This window comes from Chiloscyllium plagiosum, unplaced genomic scaffold (assembly GCF_037043375.1).
Source record: "Chiloscyllium plagiosum isolate Xiang-an unplaced genomic scaffold, Cpla_swu_hap1 HiC_scaffold_5, whole genome shotgun sequence".
In the NCBI taxonomy this organism is placed as follows: Eukaryota; Metazoa; Chordata; class Chondrichthyes; order Orectolobiformes; family Hemiscylliidae; genus Chiloscyllium; species Chiloscyllium plagiosum.
Window position 1 is genome coordinate 56285210 of NW_028270143.1, and position 16109 is coordinate 56301318.

Consider the following 16109-nt stretch of genomic DNA (forward strand, 5'->3'; position numbering starts at 1 on the left):
GCTCTTGCACCCCTTTTGGAATTGAATCTTTTATTTTATTTTGTCTCTCCATGCTTTTCCTACCAAAACCTCGCACTTCTATGTCTTGAATTTCATCCATATAGGAGCAGGAATAGACCATTTGGCCCTTCATGCACTGCCACTCAGTATGATCATGGCTGATCATCCAACTCAGTACCCTGTTCCAGCTTTCTCCATGTGTCCTTTGATCCCTTTACCTGTAAGAGCTATATCTATTTCCTTCTTGCAAACATTCAATGTTTTGGCCTCGACATCTTGCTTTGGCAGAAAATCCCACAAGCTCACCACTCTCTGGGTGAAGGAATTTCACCTCATCTCAGTCCTAAATGGCCTACACTATATCCTTAGACCAGGCCATCAGGAACATGTTTACCTGTCCAGTCATGTTAGAATTTTATACATGATTTGGAGATGCCGGTGTTGGACTGGGGTGTACAAAGTTAAAAATCACACAACACCAGGTTATAGTCCAACAGGTTTAATTGGAAGCACACTAGCTTTCGGAGCGACGCTCCTTCATCAAGTGATTGCCTGACAATCACCTGACAATCACCTGATGAAGGAGCGTCGCTCCGAAAGCTAGTGTGCTTCCAATTAAACCTGTTGGACTATAACCTGGTGTTGTGTGATTTTTAACTTAGAATTTTATAGGTTTCTATAAGATCTCCACTCATTCTACATAACTCCATTGAATATATTCTTAACCAATCCAGTCTCCCTTTATTCCTCAGTTGTGCCATCTCAGAAATTAGTCTGGTAAACCTTTGTTGCATTCTCTCCATAGCCAGAACATTCTTCCTCGTAAGGAGACCAAAACTGTACACAGTACTCCAGGTGTGGTCTCACCAGGCACTTGTACTATTGTAGCAATTGTCCTCTTGAATTTCTAGTCTATGTCCTTTTGAAATTCTAGACTATACCCCTCACAGTTTACAATGCTTCCAAGCTTCATACCTTCCACAATTTTGTAATTGTTCTCTGTTCCCAGGCCTAAATAATTAATATATCTGGGAGAGCAAGGGTCCCAACACTGACCACTGGGAAAACCATACAAACCTTTTTCCTGCCCAAATAAAATCCATGCACTGTCCATGCTGACTCTTTTTGTCCATTAGTTCAAATATTGCTCACAATTCTATTGTGTGGCACTGGAAGTCTATGTGCACCATTTTAAAGCATTGCCTGATCAATCCTTTCTGCTGTCAGGAATCAGTAAATGGGGCCAGGAGTGTGGTGCTGGAAATGTACACCATATCAGGCAGCATCCGAGGAGTCGGAAAATCAGCATTTCAGGCAAAAGACCACCTTCATCCTGATGAAGGGCTTTTGCCCAAAACATCGATTTTCCTGCTCCTCAGATGCTTCCTGACCTGGTGTGTTTTTCCAGCATCACATTCCTGACTCTGATCTCCAGCATCTGCAATACTCACTTTTGCCATCAGTAAATGGGGGCACGGTGATCCAATGGTTAGCACTGCTGCCTCACTGCATCAGGAACTTAGGATTGATTTCAGCCTTGGGCAACTGTCTGTGTGGCGTTTGCAATTTCTCATAGTGTCTCCGTTGGTTTCCAACAGCTGCTCTGGTTTCCCTCCACAGCCCAAAGGTGTGGAGATTAGGTGAATTGGATATGGTAAATGTCCCTGTGGTGTCAGGGATGTGCAGGCTATGGTAAATGTGGGGTTATTAGGATTTAGTGGGTTGCTCTTCAGCGGGTCAATACAAACTTAATGGGCCTAAATGGCCTCCATCTGCACTATAGGGATCCTAGGAAACCTCTGTTGCACTCCCTCCATAGTCAGAACCTCCTCAGGTAAGGAGAACATGATCAGCAAAGTGGTTAGCACTGCTGCCTCACAGTGCCAGGGGTCCAGGTTCGATTCCAGCCTCTGTCAGTGTGAAGTTTGCACATTCTCGTAGTGTCTGCATGGAATTCCTCCAGGTGCCCCAATTTCTTCCCACAGTCCAAAGATCTGTAGGTTAGTTGGATTGGCATTCTAAATTGCCCTGTAGTGTCCAGGTTAGGTGCATTAGCCACATGAAATACAGGGTTACAGGGACAGGGTTAGGGGAATTGGATGTGGGAGGAATGCTCTTTGGAGAGTCAATGTGGACTTCATGGACTGAATGGTCTGCTTCCACACTGTAGGGATTCAATGAAAAGTGCACAGGATATTCAAGGCCCTGTATGATTGCAACAAGACATCCCTGCTCCTGCACTTGAATCCTCTCACTATGAAGGTTAACATAAATATTTGCCTACATCACTGTCTGCTGCACCTGCACACTTGCATTCATCAACTTGTGTACAAGGACACCCATGTTTCATTGCACCTCCCCCTTTCCCATCTATTGCCATTCAGCTAATAATGTGCCTGCCCATTTTTGCTACCAAAATGGATAAGCTCACATTATGCTTCATCTGGCTTTTGTCTTTCAACTTATCCAAATCACACTGAAGCATCTCTGCATCCTCCTAACAGTTCAGCCTTCCACCTGGCTTTAACTCCTATCTCCACTTCAACTGATATCAACATCCTCTTTCTTCTCAACAAATCAAATTACATTGGTTTTGCGCTTCTTTGTCCTTTAAATGCATCACCCTAGGCATTACCACCTGCTGACTATTTACAAGCCTTTTATGTTAGCTGCTATTCTATCTTACATTCTCTCTTTTCCAATTTTATTTTCCTCTTGACTTCTCCTCTCAACCAAGTGTATTTGGCTTACTTCTCACTTGAATAATTTACCTGATATGCATCAAGCATTTTTACATTTCATCATTTAGCTCATCTTCCACAGCACCAAGCTTTGGTTCTCCTGTATTTCTGTCTTGTTGAAATGTATCCAACTTGTACGTCAACTATCTGTTCCTTAAAGATTAGCCTTTTCCATTGAATGTTTGTTCGGTTTTACCCTGGCTGGGAAACTTTTCATCCCTTTTAAGTTAGCCACTTCCAATTTGGGAATTCTATTTTGTATCATCTATTTATACAAGAGGGAATAAGACATAAGACATAGGAGCGAAATTAGGCCATTTCGCCCATCAAGTCTGCTCTGCCATTCAATCACGGCTGATAAGTTTCTCAACCCCATTCTCCCGCTTTCTCCCTGTAACCCTCAATCTTCTTGATACTCAAGAACCTATTTATCTCAGTCTTAAATATACTCAATGACCTGGCCTCCACAGCCTTCTGTGGCAATGAATTAAATCTTTAATACCTACTGTTATCTCACTGGGTGGCATGCTGGCTCAGTGGTTAGCACTACTGCCTCACAGTGCCAAGGACTCGGGTTTGATTACAGACTCAGGTGACTGTGAGGAGTTTACACATTCTCTCTGTGTCTGCGTGGGTTTCCTCCAGGTGCTTTGGTTTCCTCTCACAATCCAAAGATGTGCAGTTTCGGTGAATTGGCCTTGCTAAAATTACCCATCGTATTCAGGAATGTGTAGGTTAGGTGCATTAATTAGAGATAAATGTAGGGGAATGGCTCTGGGTGGGTTACTCTCCAGAGGGTCAGCATGGACCTGTAGGGCAGAATAGCCTATTTGTACACTGTAGGGATTCTAATAATCATTAAATAGTGCTTTATGCTATGATAATAGCTTTTTTTGATTTTGTTACTGATTCCTTAGGGTATTAGAGTGAAACCTAACCAATGAGTAAGTGTTTTCCCGGAATTAAAATCAAAATGCAGTCAAATGCCAGTAAAGAGAACACAGTGGAAAAAAAATGCATGTGATGAACATCAAGATTGAAAAAGCAGCCAATAACATCATGAAACGAGCTTCAATTTACAGAACATGAAATGTGATAGCAAGCAATATCTCCATACTATAAATTATGTAAAGAGAATTACTATTATTTATTTTCATGAGCAATAGAAGAGTAATCTATTTCAATAGCATGAAGGAAGTTAGTAACTGGATTTCTTGTATGAATTTCCATTTGAAAAGGAGAAAACAAAACCTAATTAGTTAAGCACCCCTTCCAAGTGAAGAAGAAATCATTAGTAATTAAGAAATAATTTGAATATGTTGCAAATCATGTGAATAGAGAACTGACAGACCTCATTTCAAGAAAATAATGCAGTCAGATATCTGTGATCGTTATTTCTGTATAAATTGGTTTCAGGCAGAAATTAACATGCAAAACTTTGATGTTGAGGTTTGCACATTTCACGCTCCTAGGGCATTACTAAACTGCACAGAAATAGGTAAGGGAAGAAGGCGATGTGGCTCAGTATGCTTGGATATTGAGGTGGAAAATCAGCCTGCTCCTGATTGCAACTTAACAATTGTCGCTCAGAGCACACATTGAGTGGCAAGTTCAGGCTTATTTGTGATGATCCTGTGGTTAATCAATCTGTCACCATGCACTGCAAATAACTGAACAATTACCTTTGGATAGGCACTGAAAGCTAGCTTTCAAAAGGGAGTCATGTACAGAAGAAGAAGATAAAATTAGCCAAGAATATAAAAATATTTTTTAAAATGAAAGGACTTTTAGACATAGAGGCCCTATTTTTCAATCCCAGGTTGAGTGCATAGAGATGGGACAGGCCCTAGCCCTGTAAATCTGATCCAGGCAAGTCATTAGTCTGAAAGATAAGATTTTCATCTGGGGAGGTAAATTCTTTGAGAGACGGACAGAACAATCCAGGTTAAGAGGAGAGACAACTGGCTATGGATGCCAGCTACATTTAAAGTTTGCCTTCCTGCTCAGTTTACATTATTCCAGTTTATGTTCAGGTAATTAAATACCCCCATTATAACAACTCTAAAACATTAACACTTCTCTGTAATTTCTCTGCAAATTCTTCCCACTAGTTGGTGGTCTACAGTGAGCAATTGTAATTCCACTTTTTTATTACTCAACTCTATCCAATTTGATTTTGTCACTAATAGCTTCCACTTTCTCCAGCATTGCTCCTGTCCTCCTTTTTCTCTTTCCTGTATTTTCTGAACACCTCGTACCAAGGAATTTACACTTAATACTGCCCTTTTTTTTGACTCAGATCCCCGTTATTCCCACAATAGCATAATTCCACATGACAATCATCACCTGTAACTGTCTTATCACCTGTAACTGTAACTTATTTACTGTTCTCACTGCATTCAGACACATGCACAGTAACTCTGATTCAGACTTCATACTTTCTCATTCACTGCACCAATTCATTAATCTTCAAAAAATCTAAAATGCTCCCTCTTGCACCATCTTTCTAGCTACACATTCTTCCATTTTATCATCCTATGTCTGTGCTCACTTGCACGTGGCACTGGGAGTAATCTGAAGATTACTACTTTTGACGTCCTGCTTGTTAGTCTTTTTTGCCCTGTTCCTTAAATTCTGACAGCAGGCAACATCCTACTTCCTAGCCACGTCATTGGTACTAATGTGGACTATGACTTCTGTCTGTTCACCCTTCCCTAAAAGAATGTTCCACAATCACTCTGTGATGTTCTTGACCTTACCACTTGGGAAGCAACATCCCGTCCTGGAGTAAAATCTACAGCTGCAGATACATCTGTCTGTTCCTATCCAGTGAATCCTTCATAGCTATTGCACATCCTTTCTTCTTTCTCCTCTCTTATACAGTTGAGTCACTCCTTGTGTCACAAATATGGCTCTGACTGCATTACTCTGAGCAACCAACATCTGCACCAGTATCCAAAATGGAAAAGTGATTAGCAAGCAGGACCCCTGGGGTCTTGTTCAGTCAGGCTTTTTGGCGGTCAGCCATTCTGTATCTACCTGAATGCTCAGGTTGTATGACCACCTTTCTGAATGTACCATCAGCATGGTCTTCAGCCTTGCAGATGTGTCATAGTGACCCTACTTCCTGCTTAATCTCCAAATACTGCAGCAGGTGGCATCTCCTGCACATGGTTGTCTAGGTCAGCAATAGTGTTCATGACTTCCCACATATTATAGGACACACACCCCATGTGATCAAGCTTTAGTTCCCTTACCTTAATTAATGAATAGAATTGAATATGATAGCACAAAAATATCCATTCTACCCATGCACTCTGAAATACTATTTTGACCACACAGAGCATTTAGTTTATTCCTACTCTCCCACTTACTCCCATTACCTAGCAATATACACCTTTCTAACATAACAATCTAATTCTGTTTCAAAGATATTTTTAGAATCTGCTTTGACAAAGGTTTTGACAGAGAATTTTTTTCTAACCACCTTCTGTTGAAAGATTATTTTACAATTTCCTTTTGAATTATTTTCTAGTTATATTACATGTATGCCTCTACTTCTTTCATAGAGCCATAAAGTCATGAAGCACGGAAACAGATCCTTCGGTCCACTCAGTCCATGCCGAACATAATCCCAATATAAACTAGTCCTACCTGCCTGCTCCTGGCCTATATCCCTCCAAACCTTTCCTATTCATGTACTTATCCAAATGTCTCTTAAACATTGTAACTGTACCCACATCCACACTTACTCAGGACATTCATTCCACACATGAACCAACCTCTGTGTAAAAAAAATCACTCTCCTCTCACCTTAAAGATGTGCTCCCTAGTCTTGAAATCCCCCATCATAGGGAAAATAAACCTATCTATACCCCTCTATCTTATAAACTTCTATAAGGTCTCATCTCAACCTCCTATGTTCCAGTGAAAAAAAACTCAGCCTATCCAGTCTTTCTTTATAACTCAAATCTTCCAAATCCAGCAACTTCCTGGTAAATCTCTTCTGCTCCCTCTCCAGCTTAATAATATCCTTCCTATAACTGGGTGACCAGAACTGGACACAGTATTCCAGAAAAGGCCTCACCAATGTCCCGTACAACTTCCACACGACTTCCGACCTCCTATACTCAAAGGACTGAGTATAGCATGCCTAATGCCTTTTTAACCACTCTGTTATTTCATCTGATGTGTATTACAAAAAATGACATAGAATATACAGCAAGAAGCTGACCCTGCAAACCAATAGGTCACCACTATTGTTTATGATCCATGTGATACTCAACTTCATCCATTTTCTTTCAACATATCTGTAGAAGCCTTTTTCTTGTGTTTAACTACCTTCCCATTATATATATCTATGTTATTCCCCTCAACAGCATTTGTTTGGGAATTCTGTTTTCTAACTGCTCTTTGGACAAAAAAAAACTCTAGAATTAATTTATGGTGTTATTGTTGTAGCTATATTATGTCTATGGCCCTAATTTTAATCTCTCCCATTAGTGGATGTATCCCTAACTCTTTTATTTTTGTAGAAACCTCTATGAGGTCAAGTTTGACTTTTCTTTTTTCGAGAAACGTGTCTCAACTTAGTCAATCTTTCCTGATTAGTATATCTTCTTAGTTCTTGTATCATCCATGCAAATCTTTAGGTACCTTCTAATTTTCTTTTTTAAAGTGGCAATCAGACCTCTAATGTAAGTTCTAAATAAACTTAGCATTATGGCCCAAACTTTCTTTTAGAGATGGGAAAGAATGCTCAGATCTGTTTGTGGCTTCTGAAATATGAACTCAGCTCTGAACTGACTTTTCTCCAAGCTTTTGCATTTTGGAAGCTGGAATGTGTTCCAAATAAAATTGGTAAGTCTCAAATGGATGCAGACCAAGCTTTATGCTGGGATGAGATCAGGGGATCTGTCCAATATAGTACAGTTAAAAGCACAAATATGTGAAAGATTAGATTAGATTCCCTACAGTGTGGAAACAGGCCCTTCTAGTCCACACCGACCCTCCAAAGAGTAACCCACCCAGACCCATTTCCCTCTAACTAATCCACCTAACACTATGGGCAAGTTAGCATGGCCAATTCACCTAACCTGCACATCTTTGGACTGTGGGAGGAAACTGGAGCACCCGGAGGAAACCCATGCAGACACGGGGAGAATGTGCAAACTTCACACAGACGGTCATCTGAGGCTGGAATTGAACCTGGGATCCTGGTGCTGTGAGGCAGCACTGCTAGCCACTGAGCCACTGTGCCACCCCAGAAAGCACCCGTTCCCTGACCGGGAATTGAACCCTGGTCGCGGCGGTGAAAGCGCTGAATCCTAACCACTAGACCACCAGGGAGTCTTGATCTTAACTGAGACTATTCTGAGAGGTCGCTGAAGGTGAGATGTAACCCTTAAATTATAAGGACTATTGAATTGTCAACGTTGTCATTCTATTCAATTCTTTCAGCACTATGCTATACTTGTTATTTGCTGCTCACTGCTGAAAGTTACAGACTTTTAAATATACCATGCAGCATCTCAAACAGTTCTGCAGGTCACCATAGCAAGAATTCACCTGTTATACCCCTCTGTCCCATTCACATCTTCTCACCGATTACACCCATCTCAATGCCTTCCCTTTCACAGGTCACTGCACACTTCAGGCTCCCAGACCTATCCCCACCACAAAGGAGGTGATAAATGTTTCAGGAATCTCTTGGCCCTAGTGCAATGTGACATGGCTTGTCAGACAGTTAAATAGAATATGACGTTTAGGCCACCAAACCTGTGCCAAGTGGGCGGCATGGTGGCACAGTGGTTAGCACTGCTGCCTCACAGCGCCAGAGACCCGCGTTCAATTCCCACCTCAGGCAACTATCTGTGTGGAGTTTGCACATTCTCCCCGTGTCTGCGTGGGTTTCCTCCAGGTGCTCTGGTTTCCTCCCACAGTCCAAAAATGTGCAGGTTAGGTGAATTGCCCATGCTAAATTGCCCGTAGTGTTAGATGAATGGGTAAATGTAGGGGAATGGGTCTGGGTGGGTTGTTCTTCGGAGGGTCGGTGTGGACTTGTTGGGCTGAAGGGCCTGTTTCCACACTGTAAGTAATCTAACCTAATTTAATCTAAACCTTCTCCTCACCAGCAGAATTTAACATAAAGTTCATAACAAGGAAAGGCATGACAACCACACATGCTGACTCATGTGCCACAGGCCAATTTGATCCTGCAGTTGCAGAAATGTATCTGGCTAAGTCCCCTGAAACACTGCAAAGCTACATCTTCTAAGTGGAGCAGTCTACAGTGGTCATGACCTCCACAATGTCCTGGATTTGGGAACACATGACAAGCCGTCACAAAAAAATGGCCAACCTGATGGTGATTCCCCTGGTGTACGTGCAGTGCAGCAAATGGATACAGGATATCCTGTGCAGAGACATTTGTTTCCTGGTAGTGACGAGAGAGCAGCTCAGATGCCTGAACACGACTATCTCATGGGTGGCAGATTGATGGCTAAATGGAATCAGTGATAACAGCCTGCCCAGCCACTGGGACACCATCCTCAGGATTAAACAGTCTTAACAGAATGTTGATAGTTCACGCAATATTGGAAGAATCTCACCATCCTCTGAATTCTTAGCCTCTTAACTAGATGCATGATCCACTTCCTGTTCTAATTGCCACTGAAATTCAAGTAGCTCAATGGTAAGCAGGGCCTATTGTTCTGTTTTTAACCTTCTACCTAACCTCTTATATTCACCCTGCATGCTTTAGCTCTTTTCCCAACTATGTCATTCTCACCAATGTGTACAACTCTCGACTTTTCGCTCTCCCTTTTGACAATATGCTTCAACTGAATGTCCTTAATCCTGGCACTGAGAAAACAACATACTATCCTCAGAACTTCCTCAGAGTTCTGAGGAAGGATCACAGAACACAAAACTTTAACTCTGATTTTTTTCTACACTTGCACCTAGACCTGCCTAACTTTCAGCAATTTCAATTTTTGTTTTTGATTTTCAGCATCTGCAGTTCTTTCGGTTTTTATTTATACTATCCTAGATTCAAGCTCCCTGCCACAAAATCTCCTGTCTGTGTCCCTGATAGGAGAATCCCGTATGAAATATAAAGACCATAAGAATTATACAAGAAATCATGTAACTCAGAAGCAGCTGTAATATTCACACTACTTTCAGTTAATTTTGAGAAAAATCCACATATATGATTGCAAGAAAGAATTTCCAATGCCCTTCCCTTGATATCTCCAACATTCAATTCTGATTTCAGCCTTCACACTCAGGAAAGTGCCATGTAAAGTGCCATTGCACTGAAGGTCTCTGGCTATGATGATATCCTGTATTCATTAGTCCTACCCTCAATGACAATGCTCTCTACCCTTTCTTTAAGGCCTCACCTATGGACCTTCCTCTTTATTCTCATCTTTCTGCTGAAATTCTTCCTCCTTCTGTTCACTATCCAAGATGAGGCTTCCTTGATTAACCTTTAATGTATTGCTCTGCAGTTTATGTAGAAGTCCTTATTTTCACATGGGCAGACCACCATCCCTCAAACCTGAGGAAACTAGTTTAAAAAAAATCACACAACACCAGGTTATAGTCCAACGGGTTTATTTGGAAGTACTAGCTTTCAGAGCGCTGCTCCTTCATCAGATAGCTGTGGAGCAGGATCATAAGCCACAGAATTTATAGCAAGAGATCACAGTGTCATGCATGCAACTGATACATGCAATTGAACAAACCTAGATTGCTGTTAAGTCTTTCATATTTTAGAATGGGTTGCAGGTTTTGGTTCATTAATAGAAGGTGCTGAAAGTCGCTATCATAAAAACAGGGTACGATGCTCAGCTCATTGATCACCAGTTCCGATGTGCCACAGTGAGAAACCGTAATGACCTCCTCAAAGACAGACACAGGATCCGACCGATAGGGTACCCTTCATTATCCAGTACTTCTCAGGAGTGAAGAAACTACATCATGTTCTTCACAACCTGCAACACATTATTGATAAGGATGAGCGCCTTGCCAAGACCTTCCTCACGCCTTCATGTCTTGCCTTTAAACAACTGCCAAACCTTAAACAGGTCATTGTGCACAGCAAACTATGCAGCCTCTGGACAATATCAACCATAATATCACACAACCCTGTCTGGGCAACCACTGCAAGACATGTCAGAGTGTCAACATGGATACGACCATTACACATGGGGACATGTACACGGCAGGTACTCACTTAACTTGGTCAACATTATCTATCTCATACACGGCAGGCAAGGATGCCCAGAGGCATGGTACATTGGCGAGACCAAGCAGATGCTACAACATGATGAATGGACAGTGCGCAACAATCGCCAGACAGAGGTGTTCCTCCCAGTTGGGGAACACTTCAGCAATCAGGAACATTCAGTCTTGGATCTTCGGGTGACCATCCTGCAAGGTGGACTTCGAGATATGCAACAACGCAGAATGGCAGAGCAGAGGCTGATAGTCAAGTTCAGTACCCATGAGGATGGCCTCAACCGGGACCTTGGATTCATGTCACTCTACTACACCCCACTACACTACACACTCTCACACACATACACATACATGCACACTCTTACATATTCACACACTCACGCAGACCCTCTCTCATACACACGTTCTCTCTCAGACACAGACACAAGTACACCCCACGAGAGGCGCACACATGCAACACACAACCTCACACACACACTCTCTCTATCTATTCCACTCATTATCTTGTATATCTCAATCAGGTCTCCTCTCTTCCTCCTTCTCTCCAGAGAGAAAAGTCTGAGCTTATTCAACCTTTCTTCACAAGGCAAGCCCTCCAGTCCAGGCAGCATCCTGGTAAACCTTCTTTGCAGCTTCTTCAAAGCCTCTGTATCTTTCCTATAGTAGGGGAACCAGAACTGGACATAATTTTCCAAGTGTGGTCTCACCAGGGACTTGTAGAGCTGTAGTAAAACCTCACGGCTCTTAAACTTGATCTCCCTGTTAATGAAAGCCAAAACACCATATGCTTTCTTAACAACCCTGTTCACTTGGGTGGCAACTTTGAGGGATCTATGTACTTGCACACCCAGATCCCTTTGTTCCACCACACTGCCAAGAATCCTGTCTTTAATCCTATATTCAGCATTCAAGTTCGACCTTCCAAAATGCATCACTTCGCATTTATCCAGGTTGAACCCCATCTGCCATTTCCCAGCCCAGCTCTGCATCCTGTCTATGTCGTGCTGCAGTCTACAGTAGCCCTCTATACTATTGATGACACCTCCAACCTTTGTGTCATCTGCAAATTTACTAACCACCCCCCTCAACCTCCTCATCCAAGTCATTTATAAAAGCTACAAAGAGCAGAGGCCCAAGAACACTGACTTCTAGGCAGAAAACCTTCCGTCTACAACCACTTTCTGCCTTCTGTCAGCCAGCCAATTCTGAAACCAGATAGCCAAATCTCCCTATATCCCATACTTCCTGACTTTATGAATGAGTCTACCATGGGGAACCTGATCAAATGCCTTGTTGAAGTCCAGATACACCACATCCACTGCTTGACCTTTGTCAACCTGCTCAAAGAACTCAATAAGATTTGTGAGACATGACCTGCCCCTCACAAAGCCATGCTGACTGCCTTTAATCACACTATGCTTTGCCAAATCATCATAAATCCTATCTCTCAGAATTCTTTACAAAACTTTGCTGACCACAGACGTAAGACTGACTGGTCTGTGATTGCCAGGGATTTCCCTATTACCCTTCTTGAAAAGAGGAACAACATTCGCCTCCTTCCAATCCTCCGGTATGACTCCCATGGAGAGTGAGGAGGCAAATATCCTTGCCAGCAGCTTAGCAACCTCCTTTCTCACTTCCCAGAGCAGCCTCGGATAAATCTGGTCTGGCCCTGGGGACCTATCAATCTTATTGTTTTCCAAACTTTCCAGCACATCAACTTCATCAATCTTGATCTGGCCGAGACTGTATCCCAACTCCTCTAAGTTTTCATTTACAACAAGTTCCCTTTCCTTAGTGAAAACCGAAGCAAAAAACTCATTTCGGGTTTCCCCTATCTGCTCAGACTCCACGCACAAGTTCCCTCCGCTATCCCTGATCGGCCCTACCTTCTCCCTGATCATTCTCTTATTCCTTACATATGATTAAAATGCCTTTGGGTTCTCCCTAATCCTTCTTGCCAAGCCTTTTTCGTGCCCCCTCCTGGCTCTCCTCAGTCCCTTTCTGAACTCCTTTCTAGGAAGCCTGTAGTCCTCTAAAGCTGTGATAGATCCTTGCTTCCTCCATCTTACATAAGCTGTTTTCTTCCTTTTGATGAGAAGCTCCTCTGTTCTCATCATCCAAGGTTCCTTAATCTTACCCCTCCTTACCTGTCTCAGAGGAACAAATTTGAGCATCACTCGTAACAACTGCTCCAGTCTCCACATGTCTGTTGTGCCCTTTTTGTGGAACAAATGCTCCCAAACTGTACTTCCCAACTCCTGTCTGATAGCGTCATAATTTCCTTTTCTCCAATTAAATATCTTCCCTTGGTAACTACTCCTTTCACTCTCCAAGGCTATGCTAAATGTGAGGCAGTTGTGATCACTGTCACCAAAGTGCTCTCCTACCACGAGATCTGACACCTGTCCTGGCTCATTGCCGAGCACCAAATCCAAAATGGCCTCTCCCCTCGTCTGCCTGTCTACATACTGAGTAAGGAAACCCTCCTGGACACACCTGACAAAAGTGGCTCCATCCAAACCATCTGCATTTAGGAGGTTCCAGTCGATATTGGGAACATTGAAATCATCCATAACAATAACCCTGCTATCTCGAGAATGCGATTTGAAAGAGGTTCTTGGTTTTACATATTAGTGAACCAAAACCTGCAACCCATTCTAAAAGATGAAAGACTTAACAGCAATCAAAGTTTGTTCAATCTACCGTATCAGTTACATGCATGACACTGTAATCTTTCACTATAAATTCTGTATCTTATGATCCTGCTCCACAGCTACCTGATGAAGGAGCAACGCTCCGAAAGCTAGTACTGTCAAATAAACCTGTTGGACTATAACCTGGTGTTGTGTGATTTTTAGCTTTGTCCATCCCACTCCAACAATGGCTCCTCCACATCTTAGGAAACTAGCAACTGAAGCCAAACCAGTCACTTCCTGGGCCTTTGATGCAGCATTTGTCTCAAAAAAGATAAACTGCTCACCTTGACGAAAAAGCTATGTCTGTGCTTTTGCCTGTGATATACCAGGTTGTCTGTGGAATGTTTACATGAATCCCCAGCAAAAAAAAACAAATCAGTGCCACAGTGACCCCTAATAGTGCTTGGAGTGTAGGCATCTGACATTCACTTTGTGGGGTACCCTCCCAAGCAGAGAATCCTTTCGTTGCCAGCCAAATGTTAAGTGTGTTAAAAGTATGAAGAAAATGCTGCAATGAAGTTGCTCTACATCAATCTCAAGCTCTTTCTGACTTGGAAGAAGGGGTTATGACTCAATTTTGTTAATGCTCACAGAACATACACCACAGGTGAAAATAGTGCATTTTAAGAGAAAGGAAAGTGTTGCACTTTTTAAAGCACTTTAATGACCCTAAATGGATATTATATGGAGTCGTGATCCAGGGCCTTTCTGACAAAACAGATGGCTGTATGAGAACAGTATGGGATCAAAAAGGAAGAGGATGCCCATTTTGCCAGCAAAATCTCAATGGTCTCAGGTTTCCTAACCCTATTCCTGCCTCTGTTGGAAGACAAACATTTTATACCAACATCTCTGCTCTTAAGTTCTATTCTCCTAGAAGTGGATTTCCTACAATTAATAATCTGTATGATTCCTTTTTCCAAAATATTTTGGAAAGCAAATAGATTTTTGAAAAAACCTGTAAGTGCACAGATTCGTGCAGCAGGAACATAGGAGAAAATCATAAATTACTACAAATTGTCTTTCTTTTGTAAACATGAAGTTATTTAACAGGATGCAGTCCCAATCTTTGAGGAAAGTACTGATTTAAAAATAAGTAATTACTAGTTAAATATTGATTGATATTTTAAGATTAATACTGTTCTTTAAGTTTAGATTAGAAATCATACAGTCAAACCTCTTTATAGTGAACTTGGTTATTACAAACCTTCCATTAGAACAATTTCCTTTCTGTTACAGCATATAGTGTTCAACCCCTGTTAAAATCAAGCAAACCAGCAACTGTTTCTCAATGATTTACAGCTCAACTCCCACATTTGCAAAGGTTTTTACCCCATTATTATGAGCTGGTCAGTAGTCATTGTTTTGACACTCACAGGAAGTGCGTAATGATATCACCAGGCATGATTCCAGCTCATGTGCGACAGTTGGAAAACCCAGTGCAGCAGCTGTGTCTGTGGTAAAGGAATAAAGTCAGCTCAACCCTCGATAGAATGAAGTCCCAATGAGGAGAACTACTTGGCCATTCCCCATGGGTTTGTAATAATGGGGTCTGACTGTATATTGTTAATATCTCCAAGTTGCATTGAGAAAACTTAAAAATGTCATATTCAATAGCCAGTACAAAATTTGTGTAAAAATATTAATTTGGTAGAATGCCTATTCTAATATGATTTTAAAACAGTATTATTAAATCATAGTTCCAGCACTAATATATACTGTAAAGATAAAAGGAAGGTTTTGTTGCTTGTTGGAAATTATCTTGTTATAGCAATAGTTATGTGTCTAACAATCAGTAAGCATGTTATTATCATAATATAATAATTTTATAACTTTTCAAATATCTAAAATTAAGTCAACTGATCTTTTGCACTTTTACTTATATCTAATAGTGTACAATGTATCATAAATGTATATGTGCTATATCAACATGAAATGTGAGAAAATATTGTTTTAATTTACCCTTTATACTCCAGTAATTTGTTAGTGTATCTTTACATATAGGATTAGTGCCCTTGTATAAGTTTGGTTTATAAAGCATAACTGTGCACTTCTAAATGAATTTTAATTCTTATATTTCAATTAGTATTATATTTGAAAATCTATTTTTCAACAATATTGCAACAGCTGTGTTTGTACTGTACTGAAGGAGGAAATGGAAACAATGCAACATTTAATAAATAATGTGGTTAATTTTAATTACAATTCAATGAACCGGTCTTAAAATTTTCTGACTCCTTGAATTTATCATGTTGTTATTTTTCAAAATTATGTAAAACAATTCAGACAAGAGTACTTATAGTAATATAATTTCTTATATGAAAAAAATAGTATTTGAAAACCTTTCCAATTCAGATGATTTTATTTGTGCTGGAGATTATATCTTAAATATTTTAAATTCTTGGTCTTCAAGTTTGCTTCTCCA

General features: G+C 41.1%; 1 protein-coding gene across 8 annotated transcripts in view; it reads left to right on the forward strand.

Moving 5' to 3' along the window:
• LOC122549891 (poly(rC)-binding protein 3) overlaps positions 1–16109 on the forward strand; it is a 272566-nt gene that overhangs the window by 248868 nt on the left and 7589 nt on the right. The window contains exon 14 of one of the 8 annotated variants that reach the window (XM_087987181.1): positions 15063–15898. The exons of 6 other annotated variants lie outside the window; for them this stretch is intronic. In XM_087987181.1, the coding sequence (XP_087843307.1) occupies positions 15063–15147 (85 nt within the window). In that variant the 3' untranslated portion in view covers positions 15148–15898. Of the gene's footprint in view, positions 1–14923; positions 15899–16109 lie in introns of those variants that run through there. One more of the 8 variants, XM_087987183.1, reaches the window with a different exon arrangement.